Source organism: Microcebus murinus, chromosome 19 (assembly GCF_040939455.1).
Source record: "Microcebus murinus isolate Inina chromosome 19, M.murinus_Inina_mat1.0, whole genome shotgun sequence".
In the NCBI taxonomy this organism is placed as follows: domain Eukaryota; kingdom Metazoa; phylum Chordata; class Mammalia; order Primates; family Cheirogaleidae; genus Microcebus; species Microcebus murinus.
Genome location: NC_134122.1, coordinates 14253603 through 14274733, shown reverse-complemented (window position 1 = coordinate 14274733; position 21131 = coordinate 14253603). Strand labels below are relative to the sequence as shown.

At 56.9% G+C, this 21131-nt stretch overlaps 1 protein-coding gene across 3 annotated transcripts in view; it reads right to left on the bottom strand.

The window, feature by feature from the left end:
- The window catches only part of ABCC6 (ATP binding cassette subfamily C member 6), a 47423-nt gene that overhangs the window by 9603 nt on the left and 16689 nt on the right, over nucleotides 1–21131 (bottom strand). For 2 of the 3 annotated variants that reach the window (XM_020281639.2, XM_075995147.1), the window contains exons 10-23: nucleotides 20441–20602; nucleotides 16894–16986; nucleotides 16465–16668; nucleotides 14527–14673; nucleotides 13704–13791; nucleotides 10820–10895; nucleotides 9265–9391; nucleotides 8876–9052; nucleotides 8287–8454; nucleotides 7659–7833; nucleotides 6395–6470; nucleotides 5114–5234; nucleotides 3227–3434; nucleotides 1242–1552 (exon numbers count right to left, since the gene is read on the bottom strand). In XM_020281639.2, coding sequence (XP_020137228.2) covers nucleotides 1242–1552; nucleotides 3227–3434; nucleotides 5114–5234; nucleotides 6395–6470; nucleotides 7659–7833; nucleotides 8287–8454; nucleotides 8876–9052; nucleotides 9265–9391; nucleotides 10820–10895; nucleotides 13704–13791; nucleotides 14527–14673; nucleotides 16465–16668; nucleotides 16894–16986; nucleotides 20441–20602 — 2133 coding nt within the window. The remainder of the gene's footprint in view (nucleotides 1–1241; nucleotides 1553–3226; nucleotides 3435–5113; nucleotides 5235–6394; nucleotides 6471–7658; nucleotides 7834–8286; nucleotides 8455–8875; nucleotides 9053–9264; nucleotides 9392–10819; nucleotides 10896–13703; nucleotides 13792–14526; nucleotides 14674–16464; nucleotides 16669–16893; nucleotides 16987–20440; nucleotides 20603–21131) is intronic. The other variant, XM_075995146.1, reaches the window with a different exon arrangement.

The window sequence follows — 21131 nt, the reverse complement described above, 5'->3', positions numbered from 1 at the left end:
GTTCCAGGCTGGGCTCTGTTACCAGCTTGCTGTGTGACCTTGGGCCAGTTGCTTGCCCTCTCTGGGCTCCCATTTCCTTGCAGAATTCAGAGTGCCATGGTCCTTTTGAAAATCACCTCCAAAAACCTCCAATGCCCTACCCCAGAACTACTGCATCAAGATTTCTGGTGATGTCACCTTGGCTTTGGTGTTTTGAAAAGCCTTCCAGGTGAGCCTAACGTATAGCCAGGGTTGAGAAACCACCAATTTAGTTCAAATGTCTCATTTCCCAAGACTGAGGCCAACAACTTCATTTAGTGTTGGTCACTGTGGGAACAAAACTGTAAAGGGCAACCGTGGAAGTTGGCCAAGTCAGAGTCACTCACTAAATCCAAGGGATACATGGCAGGTGCCAGGCAACGCACAAAGATGCATTGTTATCTGGTTTCCGGTAACAGCGTGTGCTGTGTGCGCGAGTTCAGGGATGGGCACGTGACCCACAAAGGGCCAACCAGAGCCTTCCCTGGGATTGATATATGAATCCTGAGCTGGAGGAAAGTTTTCTTTGTGCTGCTAATGTGGGGTGATGCAAGGACAGGGCTGCGGGTGGCCACTAGCTCCAGCCCAGGGAACAAGAGCGTATCCAAAGTCAGGCCAAGTGGAGCTCAGCCAGTGGTTCTCGGATGCTCGCGTGTATCAGCAGTACTCGGATGGTTGTTAAAACCCACGTTTCTGGGTCCCACTCCTGTAGTCTGTGAGCCAGTAGGGCTGGTCCTAAGACTCTGCGTCTCTAACCAGGTGACACTCCTACTAGCCCTGGGACCACACTTTGAGAAACGCTGAGTGAAGATGTGGCGAGAGTAAGGGTGTCCTGGTGACAGCTGGACCCACTGACCCATTATCCCCAGGAACGCAAGCCGTTAGGTTCTGTTCTTTCGTTTAAGCTCATTTAAGATGGCCCCCGCCCCGGCAACGGAAAGGATCTCGCTTAAACTATCGTCTGTGAGACCTTGCAATGCCCTCCTTGTTTCCAGTTCACTGGAGAGGCAGCCGCGGCAGGATAAGACGTCAGATGTTAAGAACTTTGACGTCTAGCATAGATATCAGGAACAGACTGTGGTGCCTCCGCCCTGGGGACTACTCTAGGGGCAGCCCCAGCTGGCCAGCTTGACGGAGCTGCATACACCGAGTCCTGTCCAGGGACAGAGCACTGGCTGAGGTGACCTGGGCTGGGCCCGGAAGCCTCCCTGACCTCTCCGTACCTGGAACACCGCGTACAGGAGCAACAGCGGCACGATGGCCACGATGGCCAGCGGGGTGGCCACCGCCACCACCAGGATGACCTCCAGGAGTCCGGAGGCGTAAGTCAGCAAGGACCGGAGTTTGTCCGGGATGTCCACGTCCACCATGTCGGTCTCCTTGGAGAAGCGGTTCAGCAGGTTCCCGACGGGCGTCCGCTCAAAGAAGCCCACGGGAGACCGCATCACGTCCCACAGGAGCCTCCGGAAGAGCAGCCTGGACGCCCGGACGCCACCGAGCAGCACGGCGGCCATGGCGACAAACAGCCCGACGGCTGGGGAGGGACAGGGGGTCGGAGCGTGAGGGCTGTGGACCTGCAGGCGCCTCCCTGCGGGGCCTCGGGCGGGTGTCCCCTCCTACGCCGTGGCGGCACCTTGCGGCTTTGGCCACCCGGTTCTCTCTCCATGGCCCCGGCCTGTAGTGGATTCAACCGTGTCCCCACAAAACCCACGGCCACCTGCAACCCCAGTCGTGACCTTATTTGTGGAAAGAGGGTCTTTGCAGACGTAATTAGTTAGGGATCCTGAGACGCAATCATCCCGGATTTAGGGCGGATCCGAAATCCAAGACGGGTATTCTAAGAAGAGACGCTCAGAGACAGAGCGCGAGGACGGAGGCGGGGGCTAAACTGATACGTCTATACCCCAAGGGACGCCAGAGATCGTCGGCAACGGCCAGAAGCTAAGAGACAGACACGGGGTGGTTCCTTCAGAGCCTCCGCAAGGAACCCACTTTGCTGACACTCTGATTTCAGGCTTCTGGCTTCAGAACCGTGGGACAATAAATTTCTGTCGTGCTAGGCTGCCAAGCCTGTGGCAATCTGTTATGCAGCCACCCTAGGAAACGGATATATTCTACATCCTTCCCCCAGGGGCCAGCCTGTGCGCTTGGGATGGGGCTCCCTCCACCCCTTGGCTGTGGAGTAGGGCAAATTTCATCCCTGGTCAACCCAGACCACTGTGATTGGTCCTGAGATGAGCACGTGACCCAAGTCAGGCCAATGAGAGTGTGACCTGAGATTTGCTAGAACTAGGGGGGATGAGGTATTTTGCTTGTTTGAGGGAGCTGTGGAATATCACCTTACCACCTAGACAGGAAGCTATCATGGAGAAAGGAATTGAAGCAATTTCTAACAGCTTTGTTTGGACACCTGGATCCAGCCATACCTGAACCTAGGGATCAATGCATACCAGTCCCTTGAGCCAATAAATTCTCTTATTTCATAAACTTTGAATTGAAGCTGAATTTTATGTTCTTTGTTTTCAAGAGTCATAACTGATGGCTCTGTCTGGGCTCCAGTCTCTCCATCTTTAGGGGACAGTAAGATTTACCCTTAGCTATCAAATGAGGGATGGGTGTGAGGGGATTATGAAAGGGCACTGCACCACCCAAATGGAGATTTGAGTTAATCCCGGGGCTCAGATGACTCCGACAACTCCCTTTCTAATTCCTCTTGACTAAATAACCGTTCGGCTTGAGTTCTCCACTGCTGGTCCCCGGCAAACAGGTCTGGAGATACTCAGGACTAGAAGGGCCCTCAAGGGCAGGCCCGAGGCCCCCTTTTACAGAGGGCGACACTGGGCAGAGTGTGCAAGGGAGCTGGCTGCGTTTTTCCTTAGAACCGCATGTGAATCATCTCAATAAACATTTCCATGTTTTTAAAAAAGGGAAGACGGGGTAATGGCGGTGGTGCACTTGTTGGGGAGGCTCTGGCTCCTTCTGGAGGCTTGGAGGGCACCCAAAGTCACCAGCAGGCAGACCTTGGAGCCGCCCTCTGCTGGGGGCAGGCGCGGGGAGAGATTCTGGAGGTTCCAGAAAGGGAGGGATAGGCCCCGTCCCCCGGTCCCACCTTAGGGACTCGGGTGTGCGCTCCGGTCCAGGGTGCTCTGCACAGACGTTCGGGGAGGGCAGAGCGAGCAAGGGAGCTGGGGGCAGGGGCGAGGCACACCTTGGAGACAGCCGAGGAGCCCGAAGACCCCGCCGCGCAGGGCTGTGTGCGCCTGCCGCCCGCCCACGGCGGGGTCGTCTGCCCACAGGCTCAGCCAGTAGCCGCGGCAGAAGGAAGCCACTTGCTGGCAGAGGAAGAGGAAGAGCACGTAGAGGCAAGCAGGGGCGCCCATGGCCCGCAGGTAGGTCAGGTGCATGGCGGCCTTCACCTGCAGCACACGTCGGGGGACGGGGTGGCAGAGAGAGGCCCCAGAGGGAAGGTGAGTTGGGGCGAGGTCAGGTGAGGCTCCCAAAACACACACCGGCGGGGCAGATGGAGCCACCACTCGGGTCTCTCAGGCCTCCTCTCCACACCTGCTCCCAGGAGTCCCATCTCCCCCGAGGGCCCCACCTGGCGGTGGGACCCCTGTCTGCTACAGACCCCCCGGGTGGCCAGTGACAGGCTGTGGGGCTTTCTGGTTTGGGGAGTGTTCTCTTGAGCATCTACCGTGGGGCAGGCGTGTGTCTCTAGGCTCGCACTAAGTTCCATTCCACAGATAAGGAAACTGAGGCACAGAGAGCTTCAGCCACTTGCTTAAGGTCCTGCTCCTACAAGTCTGAACTTCTCTGCACAGCTGCAGCCAGAGCGAACTTCTGGAAACATCCATCTAATTGTACCTTGCTGCCGCTGGCATGTCCGTGGCTTTCTCTTGCGCTTAGAAGAAATTCCAAACTCCTCGTCTCACCTCCCACTTCGCTCTCCGCCCGCCTGGGACCTGCTTCTCTCTGGCTTTGCGCCTGCGCTTCTTCTTTCTCCTGCACTTTGCATGGCCGGGTCCTCCGCACTCTTCCTGACGGCTCAAATCTCACTCCTTAGAGCATCCTGTCTAAGCAGCCCGGGACCCTTGGTTGGTCTCCATGTCATTGTCCTCTCCATTTTCTTTACAGCGCTTACCATTTCTGGATATTACCCTGTTAGCCTAATTGTTTGCTGTCTGTCTACCCTCACTAGCATGCAACCTCCGCCAGACTTAGCCTGGCACAGGGTGCTGTGTGGCTGTTTTCTGGGTAGATGAGTGGGTGAGTGGGCAGGTGGATAAGTGAGAGGGTAGGTAGGTGGGAGGGTGGATGGGGGGATAGACGAATGAATGAATGGGTGGACAGAGGTATAGGTGAGTGGATGGTCGGGTGTGTGGTTAGGTGGGTTGGATGTCTGGATAAACGAGTGGGCAGATGAAAGGGCATCTGGGTGGATGATGGGATGGATGGGTGGACGGATGCAGCCACACAGAAGAGGAGAAACAGGACAAGCTTCCAACTTAGACTGACCGACCTAGATTTGAGTCCCTGGCTGGTCACATGCTAGCGATGAGAACACAGACAAGTCTCTTAATTTTTTTTTTTTTAAATGGATGGGGTCTTGCTGTGCTGCCCAGGCTGCTGTGCAGGTACCAAATCATAGCTCCCTGCAGCCTCAAACTTTCGGGCTCAAGCAATCCTTCCGGGACTACAGGCACACACCATGATGCCCAGCTAATCTTTTTTTTTTTTTCTTTTCATTATTTTGTAGAGATGGAGTCTCAGAATGTTGCCCAGGCTAGTGTCAAACTCCTGGGCTCAAGTGATCCTCCTGCCTCGGCCTCCCCAAATGCTGGGATTATAGGCATGAGCCACCATGCCCAGCTTAGTCTCCTAATTCTTTCAGACTTTAGTTTCTTCATCTCTGAAATGGAGCTCTCACCGTCTATTTTTTAGAGTGGTTGTGAGGATTAACATGAAGGTCTAGAATCTTACCAGGCACATAGTAGGTGCTCAGTAAAGGTATCCTGTCCCCGCCAGTGCTATGTCTTGGGGGCAGGGCTTGGGCTCCTGGGGGCAGCGGCAGAGGGTGGGGAGGGCTGGTGGTTACCCTGCCGTACTGCACGCCGTCCTCTCCCTGCGGCTGTCCTGCCACGTCAGGGTCGTCTAGAGGAACCCCTGCCTGGGCTTGCACAGTGGGGCTGTCGTCCTCAGAGACTGGCCTGGTGGACCTGGCATTTAGAGGAAATGAGGACAAATCAGTGTTTCTCCCCGAGGGGGGCTGAGTGTGCCCAACCTCAGGCCCACTGCCCTGGGGGCACACCCTCTACCCATTCATTCATTCATTCATTCATCCATCCATCCACTGACAGATGGAGCGCCAAGTCTCTGGCTGCCCTCCCCCTTGTGTGCTGCTGGCTAAACGCCGTCATTGCCCCAGAGCGGAGCAAGTCTGTCCTCTGGGTATTTCAGCCACTGCACTTACTTGGCCAACTTTGCAACTCTGTTCTCAGAACTTGCCCTTTGGTCTCAGCTTTGCTGCACTGTCTTGCCCCTACTGTTTACCCTCAGGTGTGTCAGCCCAGCCTGGCAGAACGTCAGTTATGCACAATCCAAATGCTGAAGACTTTTTCCAATGCTCTGTGGGTCAGTGAGCTAACTAACCTCTGTGCCTCAGTTTCCTCAGCTGTAAAATGGGGATAATATCAATCCATCCTCCCACCCACATACCTACATACACACATCCACCTAGCTTCCCATCTGATCTCACTTCCGCATCTTGGGGCCTGTGAAGACAGCGGGGCTGCCCAGCGTGCGACTCGGCAGCGCCCTCAGGTGGCTGCTGGGATGGAGCTGTGCCCAGCCCCGATGATCCCCAGGGACTGGGGCCCCTCAGAGCCCCTGCTACACCCCGCCCCAACAGCGGGCACTTAAGCTCAGCCCGCCTGGCACCCAGCGGCCAGTGGCCCTGTCTCCCAAGGCTTCTGTTGGCGAGGAGGGTGGACTCCAGCTGGCTCGTCCCCTGCGGCAGCCAGCCCCGCGGTGAGCGCATAACCTGCCCGTCAAAGCACACACGCAGGCCCTGGCGTGGTCAGCAACAACCGCGGGAACCAGTCCGGCCCTTCTCCAGCAAGGAGACCAACCCAACCAACCAGCCCCGGCCCCCTTGGGGGCATCGAGTTGGAGGGCAGATTGTTCATGCCACGAATTGACTGGCAACTGTTTAGGTGAATCATCTCTCAGCTGAGTTCACGGGGACTTAGCAGGTGCTCCCTCTGCGGTGGCTCTGGCCACCCAGGCTCCCTGAGATGCGGGTGGGCCCAGCCGGCGCTGCCCCAGCCCCCAGCCCCCGCCCCGCCCTGCCCTGCCCTCCCGAGCACGGCGGACTCACCTCTCCTGTCTGGGCTGGCGCCTCCTGCCCACAGGGGGGCCTCCGGGGTCCTCGCCGCTGGTCCCAGGCTCTGTTTCTGCAAAGTCACGGGAGTCTCGTCACACCGTGGGGGCCGGACACTGGCCTCGACACTCGCTGGCTGCACGGCCTCAGCCCTTTGCACTCGGGTGTCGAGTGTGGATAATGTCGAGTGGATGATGAGAAGGAAGCGAGCAAGTACCAAGGGTTAACCTCCTCTCTGAGCGTGTGTTTCCCCGGCTCCAGCTCCTGCCGCCTTTCCAGCAACCTCGCTGCTCCCTTCCCGGGCTCTTCCGGGAACATCATTCTTTCATTTACTCATTCATTCACTGAGTCAATCAGCAGATGTAACTACGCACCTGCTATGAACTTGGGGCTGAAAAAACAGCCACGAACACCACACAAAGGCAAGTTGCCTCCGTTGCCCCGACGCCCTTGCTCAAGTGGTTCCTTGTGGCTGGAATGCTTTTTTCTGGTTCACTCCCGCCCACCCTCAGGTCCCATCTCGCCCAGGATGGACACCCCACCAACCGTCCCCGAGCTGAGCCAGTAACAGGAGGCAGAGCTGCAGCAGTTTAAACCAAAAGCCTGTAAGCAAGAGAGAACCACTGTGGTTGGAAGCCCCTGAGCTTTGGGGGTTGTTTGTTACAGAGCATCGTCACGGCGAAAGCTGACCAGTACCAACGGGCAAGTTCTATCTTCAAGCTCCAGGTTGGTGATACTGTGACTCAACACTTGGGGCTTTTACTAGGGTGGGCCAGTGCTGAGCAGGTGTTCTCAGGAGAGGCAGAGCCTAAGACTGAGCCAGACCTGGGTGTGAGTCTCTCTCTCTCTCTCTATATATATATATATTCTTTTTCGTGGAGGGGCAGCTCATAGCCTACTGATTAAAAAACAGATTCTCTGGAGTCATGTTGCCTGGGTTTGAATCCCAGCACTGCCACTTCTAAGCCATGTAATCTTGGACCAGTTCCTTAACTTCTGGGCCTCAGTTTCCTCATCTGTGAAATGGCAGCAGTAACTGCACACACCTGGTGAGAATGAAATGAAATGACGTATGTTTACGGAAGCCCTTAGCACAGCCCCTGTTGTCACTGGCTCTTCTTGGGGACAGGTGGCCTCTTGGGAGAGAGGTCTGCTTCCAGGCCTGGGCCTGCAGGGAGGGTGTGACCAGAGCACTCCACTCGTGCCAGGGGGACCCTTGGTGCCTTCCCCCCGTGGCTAATTGGCGAAGCCCAGCCCGTACCTCCTTCTCCTCTACCTCCCGGCTGTGTGGCTTGGTCCAGGAGGCGCAGCAGCGCCCCCTTCCTGTGCAGCAGCTCCTGGTAGGAGCCCGTCTCTGCGACGGCCCCATCTTCCAGCACCACGATCCGATCGGCCTGGGGCAGGACGTGGAGCGTGTGGGTCACGAGGATCCGTGTCTGGGCAGGGAAGGGGTGCAAGTCACACTCATGCACGTGGCCAGGCTCCTGGAGCTGGGGGTGGGGGCAGCGTCCCTGGGCTCAGAGTGGGGACAGCTCCCTCCTTGTGCTCTGGTCCTCTTTCTTGAAGACATCCAAATAGAGAAACAGAGGGGACTCCCCTTCAGCCTGTGGCTCGAAACAAGAGACAAGGAGTTCATCTGAACATGGCCAGTAATAGTTTAACCACAGGCACAAGAAAGAAGCAGCTGCTGCTGCAAGCCACTGGGATCCGAGGGCTGCTTGTTATGCAGCATTGTCACAGCAAAAGCTGACCAATGCTACGAGGAAAATGGGGCTACAAGGGTGGGGTGGGGGGGTGGCAGTGACATGAACTAACTCGGGTTAGGACTGGACTTGAAGGGCTTCCTCTGCCTTAGCCCTGTGCCCTCTGACACATGCTCCCCAACTCACCGTCCCCTGGAGCAGCCCACTGGGCCCGATGACCTGGCTGAAGACGTGCTGGCTGACGTGAGCATCCAGGGCCGCCAGCGGGTCGTCCAGCAGGTACACGGCGGCCTTTCTGTACACGGCCCGCGCCAGGCTCAGCCGCTGCTTCTGGCCCCCCGAGAGAGCCATGCCCTGTAGCCATAGATGGAGACGGGGACAGGGTCCTGCGTCTGTGTCTGCAGGGTGGGGCTGGAGTGCCCGGGGCGGGGCGGGACGGGGTGGGGCGGGTCTGCCCATCAGGTGAGCCGAGCTCGCTGTGCCTGTCCTCTGCGCCACTCCCAGCTTCAAACACTCGCTCTCAAGCCGACATCCCCACCCGGGCCTGGCTCGCACCCCCTCACGATGCTCTGCTTCCCCCTTTGTCTCTGTTTTCAATGACTTGATGTTTATCGATCGATCACGTATACTGTGCCTCTGACCCCAAGCTGGGCCCTTCTTCTCCCCAGCTTCCTTGACACCTCCCCCAGTGTCACCCTCATACTGCCCCCGGGGCAGGAAGCAAACGGGCCCCCAGCAACGCCTCCCCGTCCCCAGAAGGCGCCGAGCCGCTCACCTGCTCCCCGATGGAGGTGTGGACTCCCGCGGGGAAGCCGTCCACGTCTGGCCACAGGGCACAGGCCTCCAGCACCCGCCCCAGCCAGGCCGGGTCCAGCGCCTGCCCGAAGCACACGTTCTCCACCAGGGAGCCGTTCTGGACCCAGGCCTCCTGGGGCACGTAAGCCACGGGACCCTAAAACAAACTCACTTTGGCCACGAGAGGACAACAGGACAGGGGGAGGAGCGACTCTGAGCAGCAGGGGGCTGGGCTCTTGCTGGCGGGCGGGCGGGAGGGAGGCGGAGAGAGCGATGGACGAGAGCTTGGCTGGGAGGGGCGGGGAGGCTGCAGGAAGAGGGGCTTCCAGGGTTGGGGCCTTCCCAGCAGACAGGCGGGGATGGCCTCACCTTGATGCTCACGGACCCTTCCACCTTTGACAGCTCCCCGAGGAGGGCGGCCAGCAGGGAGGACTTCCCTGCCCCCACGGGACCGACGACCGCCAGCAGACAGCCCTGGGGCACGGCGAGGCTTATCCTGGCAACCCAGGGCAGGAGACGAGGCCCTGGTTAGGGCCCAGCCCGCGTCTGCGCAGAAAGGGTGACCCCAGACAGAGCCACGCGTCCCTGCTGCCCTCTGCTCTGGGACGTCCCTTCGAGGACTTGCAGGGGCATTTCTGCCCTCTCCCAGCCCTTGTCTGGCCACTTGAGCAGCTGTCCTGCCCACATCTGTGTGTGCGCATGGGTGCGTGCACATTTGCACTCTCATACCAGCGTGCACGCATACAATGTGTGCACGCATACAAAGTACACACACACACGAGCACCCACATGTATCTGTGTGCACATTGCAAACACACATGCATGACTGCCCACTCACGTGCACACGTGCACACACAGTCGATCATGGCCTGAGGGTTTAACCTGGACGGCCTCCTGCCTGAGCACTTACAATAGGTCCCTCCCGGCCTCCCTGGCTTCTGCCCTCACCCAGCCCATGTCCCCCAGCCCATCCTCCACCCAGTGGCAAGAGGGACCTGTTAACACCCAAGTGAGATCACAGTGTTTCTTGAACACAACAGGCCAGTGGTTCTCCACGGGGTCTAGAGATATTTCTGGTTGTCACGACTGGTAGGGGGTGCTCCTGGCACCTAGTGGGTGGCGACTAGGGGTCCTTCCAAACATCCTATACTGCATAGGGTAACCCCACAACAAAGAATTGCAGCCCCAAATATCAACAGTGCTGAGGTTGAGAAACCTGAATCTAGGCACACTCCTGCCTCAGGACCTTTGCACTTGCCGTTCCCACTGCCCAGAAAGCTCTTGTCCCGATACCCGCAAGGCTCACAACTTCGCTACAATTGCAGCTTGAGCGCCTCCCTTCCCCCCATTGGACAAACCATCACTCTCTGCCCCCTTGCCCTGGTTTCCCCCCTCCCATCAGAATGTCACCCCAAGAGAGCAGGGCCTTTGTCTGTTTTCCTCACTTTAACCCGGTGCTGAGCACAGGGCCTGCACACAGCGAGTGCTCGATAAATCCTGTGAGTGAGTGGCGTTCCATACAAAGACTGCCCAGGGTGATTCTTTCACTTTTTGTGGAGTTTTGGGGCTGGCTGGGACTTTGGGCCACAAAGCCCCAGCCACAGAGTGGGGGGCTGGAGGTGACAGTGACCTCGGGACTGACACAGGAGGCACAGAAGTAGGGACAGCCCAGGAGCAGAGGCGTGTCTCCCTCCCGGTCCCCACAGTGGGGGAGGCTCCGACGCCCTGTGCCCCCAGCCCCAGGAGCTCTGGCTTCCCCAGACTCTCTCCGCCAGGGCCAGTCCTGGCAACGTCCCTAGCAGAGCCCCAGCCCAGTCCCCTTCTCTGGCCCCGGGCTGGAAACCTGCACCGTCTACCTGGCAGGAAGCCCGCGCACCTGCTCCCTGTGAACGGGAAAGCAGTCACCAGCAGGGTCGTTCCGTACCTGTGGAGGCAGGGAGGCCCTTCCCGGGACCAGACGAAGGTGCCGTCGCGAACCGTGATGCAGTCCTTCCCGGCAGCTGCAGGGCACAGGAGGCTGGTTACGGGAGACCCCGCTTGGCCGGCCCGAGAGACCTTCCCAGACCCTGGCCCCCAGGGGCGACCGGAAATCCCTCCCACTGAACAAACTGTCCTGCGGCTCGCTGGCTGGGTGTGACCCTGTGGTGGTCCCATTCTCTCCGTGTCCCCTTGATTTTATATGTATAAAAATTCAGGGGGAAGCAAACCATGGCCCAGGGATCAGATCCTGCCTGCTGCCTACTTTCATAAATAAAGTTTTATTGGCACAGGGTCACATTTATAATATTTATAATATTATAATATTTGTGCTACAGTGGCAGAGTTGGGCAGCTGTGACAGACTATATGGCCCCAAAGCCTAAAATATGTACAAGCTGGTCCTTCGCTGAAAAAGTTAGACCTTTTTTTTTTTTTTTTTTGAGACAGAGTCTCACTTTTGTTGCCCTGGCTAGAGTGAGTGCCGTGGCGTCACTCTAGCTCACAGCAACCTCAATCTCCTGGGCTCAAGCGATCCTCCTGCCTCAGCCTCCCAAGTAGCTGGGACTACAGGCATGCACCACCGTGCCCGGCTAATTTTTTGTATATATATTTTTAGTTGGTCAATTAATTTCTTTCTATTTTTAGTAGAGACGGGGTCTCGCTCAGGCTGGTTTCGAACTCCCGACCTCGAGCAATCCGCCCGCCTTGGCCTCCCAGAGTGCTAGGATTACAGGCTTGAGCCACCATGCCCAGCCGACTTCTGATATAAACTTATCATACAGCCCAGGCCTGCAGAAAGCAAAGAGGGTGTTGTTAATTTCACTGGGACGACAGGAATAAACAGGCACATGTGGTCTCCTTGCTACCCTGGCTGTCAGATTTCATCTGTACGATGAAGGAAGAATCGGATTCGTGGTTCTTGACCCTGAATGTGTATCTGGAATCATCCGGACAGCTCTCCACGGCTCAGCCCAAATCAATGACACCGGAATCTCTCAGGGATGGGCCTGAGCAGCCGGTGTATTTAAAAACCTTCCCAGATGGTTCCAAGCCGGAGCTAGACAGCCACTGACACTCTGCAAGGTCACCAGGGAGGGTTGTTGGAAAACGCAGGATGCCCAGCTAAATCTGGATTTCAGATAAATAATGAACACTTTTTTTAGTATGAGTATGCCCCCAATAGTGTATAGCATGTACTCATATGAAAAAATTATTCAGTTTATCTGAAATTTATCTGGGCATCCTGTATTTTTACTTGAGAACCGAGCTACCTTACTCTGGGGGTTCATCCTTTCTTAATATCCTGAGCTGTGGGGATGTTCCTTGCCCTCCATTTCCCCATCTGTAAAATGGGTGGGTTGTAGCAGCTCCCATGCCATCGGGTCGTCGTGAGGGCGAGACAAGTTCATTACCGTATAGGGCACTCCCCGGCCCAGCTTTACTGAGCCATAACTGACAAACACTATACGTGTTCGAGGTGTACCACGTGGTATTTGACAGATGTATACACTGTGAAGTGACTACCACGAACAAGTGAATTAACACACCCTTCACCACAATCAGGGGCTACTTTGCGCGTGTCTGGGTGTGGCGGGGACGCCCACGGCAACCCACGCAGAGCACCCCGAGCCCAGCCGGCACGTGACGCGGTCTGCGCGGCTCAGCGTCCGCTGTCGTGGGTTAACCTCGCTCTCGCGCACCTTTGGGGGGACGAGCAGGGACCTGGGGGGAGTGTGAGGCTCTGGGCCGGCCGGGCAGGTGCCCGCGTGTGTCAAAGTCGTGGACAAAACAACACCCACCCAGGGGTCTCTGGCCGGCTTCCTGCCCCTCCAGACAGGGCTGGCAGAGGCGGGACACCGGGCTGCAGGGGAGGAGCTACTTACTTCCCAGGGCCACGCGGCTGGGAGTGACGATCTGGGATTTGGCCCCAGAGCCTGGGTCTGGACCTCCTGAATCACACCAGCCCCGCTGGACAAAGCTGTGCGCAGCTGAGAACGCGCCAGAGCTCTGAGTGGTCTCTGGAATACCCATTCTGGGTTCCTTAAAGGCCTCTTTGCTAACCTCTGGGTTTTTCCTCTAACAATAATTAGAATAACAACTAAAATGCACTGAAGGCCAGCTTTGTGCCAAGTGCTGCACTTCAACGAGCTGATCTCACCAGCACGGCAACCCTATGCAATAGATGCTGTGATGTTTGTCACGCCCATTTTGCAGATGGGAAAACTGAGGCTCGGAGAGATCAATCGCTTGCCAAGGTTACCCAGCTAGACAGTACCAGGGCTGGGATTTGCACCTGGGCAGTCCACCACGCAGGTGTTTTCCAGGTAAGCGGGTTGGCCAGATTCCTCATTAAAAGAAAGGAAGTTCCTTCGCTGTTTACTTCCCAAATAAAAATAAAAAAAAAATAAAAAAAAAAAAAGGAAGGAGGGCTTCACCTGGTGACGGGTCCCCTGCCCCCGCAGCTGTTAATGTCCCTAGACCCACGGGCACAGGGTGAAAAACGCACGCAGCGGCGCGGGGGAGCCCAGCCAGCTCGAGCCTGGCGAGTCCGGGTACAAAGGTGCGTGCAGCTCTGAGGTTATTTTCTGGCTTGACAAATCGTTGCCACGCTCATCACCCGAGACCTTCTGCAGCAGGGCAGAGACCTGGGCTGCCCGAGTGTTCAGTGCTGTATTCCCAGAACTGCACACAGTAGGTGCTCAATGAGTGGTGGCTGAACAACCGGCAGAGAGGACAGCGACGTGATGCCGGTTTCCGAGTGACACGCAGATGGCGTGATCTGCACGCGCCAGCCCCGCCGTCCCCCCCCAACCCCAACCCGGCACTCACTGCTCCCAGGGGGGCTCGAGTCCACGGCACCAGGGTCAACCTCTTCCAGGCAGAGGAAGGCGGCCAGACGGTCAAAGGACACTCGGGCCTGGGGAAACCGCAGCCCAGGTCACCCAGCCGGAAGAGCCAGGGACTCAGGCTTCCCGAGTCGGGTGCCTGGAGACGCGCGGCGCCGGCTTCCTGTCTGCCAGGTCTGCGGTCTGCAAGGCGCCAGGACAGAGCTACCTAGGTCAGGGGACTCCGCGCCCATCGCGGTGGCGACACGATGGTGGGGGTGACCTCCCACCTCCCTGGTCCTCACAGCCACGTTGGAACCGCCCGCCGTTCTGCAGGTGAGGCCTGGGGAGGGGTGGCTTTTGCTGCAGCGTCATCGAGCAATTGCATGGAACGAGTTCCAACCTTGTCCACCCGGGGGTGCCCTCCGCGCTCCCAACCACAACCCTTCCCTGCAGAGGAAAGGGGCAGCTGCCAAAGTGCAGGTGGCTCAGCCGTGCGGCCACCGCTCATGTTCATCCTGCCCACAGGGCACGATGAGAAAGGACTGTGGGTAGTAAGGCGAGAGAGACAGAACCGCTTTGCACAGAAACGGGGACGGGAATGGAACGCAGGCAGCTGAGCCCGCGCGTTCCGAGGGTGGCGGCTTAGGTCCCCATGCTGCCCCCGGGCGGAGGCTGCCTCCTTCCTGCCGTCTGCCCACGGGACTCCCCGCCCTGCTTGCCCCTTCCAGCGCGCACCTGGCCCTGCCTCCCTGTCTGTCCTCCTCCTCCTCTGGGGACACTCACCGCACCCCCCCAACATGGCGCCACCCTCCCGCCCGCTGCACCTGGACCACGGAGTGGATGGAGAACGGCAGGAAGGCCTGGGCCTTGTTGAGGATGTTCAGAACCGTGAGGGTCACGAAGGCCTTCTCTGTGTCCATGGCATTCTCCTTGGCCACCAGCGTGTGCACGGCAAACACAACCAGCGCGACCTGGGGGACACGCGGGGCGACCATGAGGACAGAGAATGGCTGGGGAGGCCTGGCAAGCCGTGGGCTTCCGGGGTCACATGGCTCGTCCCTGGTGTCTACGTGGGCTCCCCTCCCTGGCCCCACAAAGCCCGGTCCCCTCCCAGGTCACAAGCCACGCGGGCTCCCTCCAAACACGCCAGTGCCCCGATGGAGGGCGAGCGAGCAGCCCCACGGCTCTGGGCATCGCAAACGCTTGGTTCCAGGCATCAGGGGACAGTGCAGCTCTTGGTCTCGGCAGCACCGTTGTCCTTCTAGACACAGGTGGGACTTGTGACCTTGGAAGGTGACTCAGAAGTCGCAGGTGGCAGCACTCGAGAGCTCCAGGTGCTGGTGGCATTTGTGGTTCTCAGCGTCACCAGGGCATGGCTCAGTTCCGGGTGTCGGTGGTGTTTTGGTTCTAGGTGTCACTTGATGATGATATCATGGTCACTTGGTGTGAGAGTCACTCAGTGTGACGGGCACCGGAATGGTGGTGACCCAGAGGTCCTATCCGGGGAGCGAGGGAGCTCAGGACACCTCACTCCCAACTACGACTCCCTGGCATAACGAGCACGTGGGATTAAAGGCCCTTAGAGATCAACAGGCCCTGGGAAGGGGCTTTCTCTCTGTCTGCGTAACCAGACGGACCCACCAAGAGAACAACCCACTTCCCTTCCCTCCCCGTTCCCTCACTGTATCGTGGGAAAGAAAATCGAGGATGCAACCAGCCCCGGCCCAAATCATGCTAAATACCTGTCTCTCAAGGTTGATTTGCAAAGAGAATCACTTACACATCAGTCTGTTTCCCCATCCACTCGTCCTCCCTGGCAACCACTTACTGCCTCTAAACAGAATGACCTAAACTGTCCCCTCCCCCTCGCCACTAAAAGGAGGTATCGAAATATCCGGATCCCACTGGGCTACCGGGTGATCACCCTGTGCTTCTCCCCCTGTGCACGGCCACTACACCTCTTCCTCTTATTAATCTGCCTTCGTTGCGAGTTGATCTTCCAGCGAACTTTCGGAGCAAGGGGACGTTTCCCCTGGGCCCTCCCGGGTCTGAGCAACGGTGCTTGTGGTTCTGAGTGTCGGTCGTGTAGGTGACGTCCCTGTGGTTCCAGACCCCCATGGAAATGGCTGGTCCATCCCACGGTGGCACTTGATGCCTGCAGTCCCCAGCGCTGTTGCTACTTGCAACTTTAGAGTCCTCTTCCCCCGGGTCCTGGGATGCCAAGTGCCACCCGTGTCTGCCTGCTACACGTCTGCGTGTAAGGCCACCGTGTCACCAGCTGTGAACGTCTCATGAGGAGTTTACACTCCATCCTGGAAGCCGTGGTGAGTCACTGTAGGTCGCAGGGCCACGGCTGAAGTCAGAGCTGTGCTGTGGGAAGGTAACCTGGCGGCGATCTTTGGGATACCTTAGAGAATGACAGGCCAAGCACCACGAGCAGAGAAATGGCGGCTGCAGACACCGCTGGCCGGCGTCAGGGACGCACGGCAGACTCGGGATTCTACGTCTGCAGCTTCCTGCACCCGTGACCTCCCGTCCTGTGGCAGGAGCAGCGGTGCCAGATGCCTGGAGCTCTAAGGGAACGGCGGGCCTTCCCAGCCCCGGCACCCTCGGGGGAAGGGTCTGCGCTGGCGCAGGTCGCAGACGGCGGGGAACCCCAGAGAACAGGCGCAGGACAGGGACGCTTTGAGGGACGGGGCCTGGGGCTCCCCCTGCCGCACCCCACCCCAGCCCGCTCTGCATGGAGCCCAGAGTGACGTCACCAGAAACGTGGACGCTTGAAAGGACACGAGAGACAGCGAGAAGAGGAGGCCGGAGGTCCGCAGAGCGCGCAGCTCCCGGCGCCGGACTCGCAGGACCCTGTCCAGGAAGGCTTCCTCCCAGCCGTGCGACTTCACGATCCTCGCGTGCCTCAGGATGGGGCCCGTGAGCCGCGCCCGCGAGTCCTTCTGCCGCATTTGCTCTTCCTGGGACACGGGCGGGAGGGAAGGGGCGAAGGCGGGGACAGTCTGGACTTCTCCCCTGCAAGCCCCACAGCCGCCCTCAGCGGGTCCTGCTGATTCTCGCCCAGCCCTGTCCCCACCCGTCCGCTTCCCGCCACCGCTGTCACCCGCCCGGCCTGTCACAGGAGCCCCTCCACGGGCTCCCTCCCTTCCTCCCGCCTGGCCCGTCCCTTCCTCCAGAGGCCACACCTGGTGGTGGTTCCTCCTCTCGGTGATGAAGAAGTTCAGAGGGAGGAGGCTCAGGAAGACAGCGATGGCGGTGAGGGCGGCGGGGCCCAGGAGCTGGGGACAGAGGGGACAGGGCATCTGAGACCCCAGGAGCCCCGCTGCAGACCGGCTGCAGGGATCGGGCCAGGCTGGGTCCTGAGACGGGGGTGTCAGGGACTCTGGTAAGAGTGGCCACCGGCGTGGGGGCGGAACTCAGGTGAATGTGGTCTGTAGGAGACACCTGTTAACACGCGTCCCCCCACGACGGGGAGGGGTGTCGTGCTCCCCACAGGCCACGCACATAGAAGGCTGGGCACGGGGTGTTCCTGGCCACGATGGTGAAGTCGAGACCTCCGCAACCAGGACCTGGGTTCAAATCCTGGCCTCTGATGCGTGCTAGTGTGGCTCTGGGCAAGCCACGTACCCCCCCCCCAAGCTGCAGTGTTTTCTTGTCTGTGAAACGGGAATAGAGTCGTCCCCGTCGCCTATTATGATCAATTATCACCCTCGTCTTCATTTCCCCCCTCAGGAGGGTTGCCAGAGTTTGCAAATAATCATACAGGAAAGCCTGTTAAATTTGAATTTCAGAGTAGGAGTAAGTTTTTAGCGTAAGTATGGCCCGTGCAACATTTGGGACATGCTAACACTAAGAGATTATTCGGTTTACCTGAAATTCATATTTACTGGGCATCTTGTGTTTCGTCCGGCCCCCCACCCCCGCCCGGCTCTGCGACTTTGGGATAGCTAAGCCCCTTCCCCGAGTGGTTTCTGTGTCTGGAAAGTGCGGAAGGTGGGGTAGAACGAATGATTTTTAAGTTGCTGTGACTTCCTGAGCTTCCTTCAGAAGTCATGTGGACCCATTCTCTAGACAAGCCCCACCCCATCCTCAGTCTACCGGCCTCAGTTTCCCCTCAGCCCTTAGGAACACTATTTTCTGATCTCCGGCACTGAGCCAGCCAGTTCATTTATGTAGCAATGGCGCCACCCAGTGGCTCAATGGAGAAGTGCCAAGACAAACACCAGCCCACTCCAAAGGTTGGATGGCGCCACCCAGTGGCTCAATGGAGAAGTGCCCAGAAGACAAACACCAGCCCACTGCAAAGGTCGGATGGCGCCACCCAGTGGCTCAATGGAGAAGTGCCCAGAAGACAAACACAAGCCCACTGCAAAGGTTGGATGGCGCCACCCAGTGGCTCCATGGAGAAGTGCCCAGAAGACAAACACCAGCGCACTGCAAAGGTCATATGGCGCCACCCAGTGGCTCAATGGAGAAGTGCCGAGAAGACAAATACCAGCCCACTGCAAAGGTCGGATGGCGCCACCCAGTGGCTCAATGGAGAAGTGCCGAGAAGGCAAACACCAGCCCACTGCAAAGGTGGGAAAAATGCTCAAAGAAATAGGAACAGGCTGGGTGCAGTTGCTCACGCCTCTAATTCTAGCACTCTGGGAGGCCGAGACAGGTGGATTGTTTGAGGTCAAGAGTTCGAGACGAGCCTGAGTAAGAGCAAGAGCCCGTCTCTACTAAAAATAGAAAGAAATTAGCCAGACAACTAAAAGCATATATATACACACACATATATATATAAAATACCCAGGCATGGTGCTGCATGCCTGTAGTCACAGCTACATGGGAGGCTGAGGCAGGAGGACCCCTTGAGCCCAGGAGTTTGAGGTTGCTGTGAGCTAGGCTGATGCCACAGCACTCACTCTAGCCTGGGCAACAGAGCAAGACTCTGTCTCAAAAAAAGAAATTAGATATCACCATCAATGGTAGAAATGCCAATACTCACCCCCCCCCAACCAGGATTTCATTATGATGTTGGGGACTGTGTGCCAAGAGGCAGGAAAAGTACACAAGGAAAGTGACGAGGTATATTATCTGCAGATATCTTGCTAGTCTTGCCTGATTTTTACGAATGTGGGGTGTGGATCTGCTTGCTCAGTTGCCCCGGATTTTCCTGGGTGTCCTTCCTCTCTTCCTTTCTTTACTCCTAATAACAGCAGCTAACATTTACGTACTGCACATACATTGTTTGAATATCTTATGTGTACTTGCTGAGCACCTACTGTATGTATGACAAGGCCCCGGAATACAAGGTAAATGTATCAGAAAAGGCCCTGGCCCCATGTCCTAGCAAAAATCATGCTATGCGCGTGGATGGGATGGTACATGGGAGTATTTAGGACATATTACAATGCCGTGAACTGTGGCACATGAATCCCTCTACCTGTTTTGTACAGCCCAAAAAATATTAGAATTTTTAATGATTTTCACATTTTAGCTGAAAAAAGAAATGAAAGGAAGATAATATTCCATGACATGTGAAAATGATTTGAAGTTCAAATTGCAGGGTCCATAAATAAAAGTTTTTTTGGAGATGGAGTCTTGCTGTGTCAGCCTGGCCAGAGTGCAGTGGCGTCAGCCTAGCTCACAGCAGCCTCAAATTCCGGGGACTCAAGCCGTCCTCCTGCCTCAGCCTGTCGAGTAGCTGGGACTATAGGTGTGCACCACCATGCCCAACCAATTTCTGTATTTTTAGTAGAGACAAGGTCTTGTTCTTGCTCAGGCTGGTCTCAAACTCCTAACCACAAGCAATCCTCCTGCCTCAGACTTCCAGGGTGCTGGGATTATAGGGCATGAGCTACTGCACCTGGCCCCGTAAATACAGTTTTATTGGAAGACCACTATGCTGATTTCATTAGCATTGTCTGCGGCTACTTTTGCACTCCAAGGGCAGAGGTGAATAGCTGTTACAGAGACCATATGGCCCCCAACATCTAAAATATCGACTATCTGATCCTTTACAGAAAACCAAGTGATGACAATACTAGCAACTACCTGTAGAGCGCAGCTGTGCGCCAGGCACTGCCCTAAGTGCTTCACACGTGTCCACTCCTTTAAGGCCCCAACTCCTCCAGGGCAGGGCTCTCCGGCTACTACGGTCCTCATTTTGAAGATGAGGAAACACTACAGAGAGGCGGTAAGTCCCTCGAGCAAGGTCTTACAACTAATAAGTGGTAAAAAAGCAGGAATTAAACCTAGGCAGTGCCGACACAGTCTGCAATTTCAATTAAAAAAAATAAAAATAAAATAAAATCCTGCACTAAAAAGTTAAATGAAGGAACTCAGAAAAAGCCCTGTTTTTTATGTTGTTTCTGATGGCTACTTTATGCTTTTTGAACGTGCAGTCGTAATTTTTTCCTTCTGCTTTGCTACTGTTGTTATTGATGGGGGGGGGGTGCCCAGGGTCACTGGTAACTTCAAAACATGGTTTATCTGCCTCCTGGGCGCCCTGACAACACCCTGGGGTTAGTATCGATGTCATCGTCATTTTGCAGAGTAGCAAGCTGAGACCAGAGAGGGTGAGAGCTCCTTGCCCAAGGCCAAGCGAAGACCATGGTCCCCTAGGACACGCCCCACCACACCAGCCCACAGCGCGGACGCAGACAGGACGGGGGAGGGCGAGGGGAGGAAGGGGAGGCCGAGGATGCATCTCAAAGCCCGTCTTCCTTCGCCCGCCCGGCGCACCTGCCAGAGGTAGACGAAGCAGACCACGATCCAGACGACAGGCAGCCACAGCCCATTGAGGTAGACGACGCTGTCGGTCACCCGCTGCACGTCCACGGACACCAGGTTGACCACGTCGCCCACTGCCCTGGCCTTTCTGGAGCCGCTGGACAGAGCCAAGACCTGGGCGGGGCGGGAGCAAGGAGACCCGAAGTGGAGGGATGGACAGCAACGGGGCCGTCCTTGGAGCCTCAGTTTACCCATCTGTGCAGTGGGTTAGTAAAAGCTCCTAAGCCGACCTCTCAGGCTGTGGTGAAAATTGGCAAGGAACTGACAGAAGTGAAAAAATGCCCTGGAATTCCTAAAGCACCGGAACGGTAATAATTAACAACGAATGAGAACACGGGATGAACGATAATGGCGGTCAATTGCTGAATGCTAAGTACGCCCTGGGCTCACCACAACCGTAGGAAGCAGGTGCCACCCATCTCATTTAATCTAAAAAGCTATGGATAAAACGCTATTTTTGTATCACCAAGGAAAATGCCATTCCCAATTAAGATATGTAAGAGATATGTTGATTTCAGAAGTGGTAACACATGAAAAAGAAAAAAAGTGAGACCAGAGTCAATGAAATGCACAGTTACTAATCCCATTTTACAGCTAAGGAAACTGAGGCACAGAGGTGGCGAACAACTTGCCCAAGGTCAGA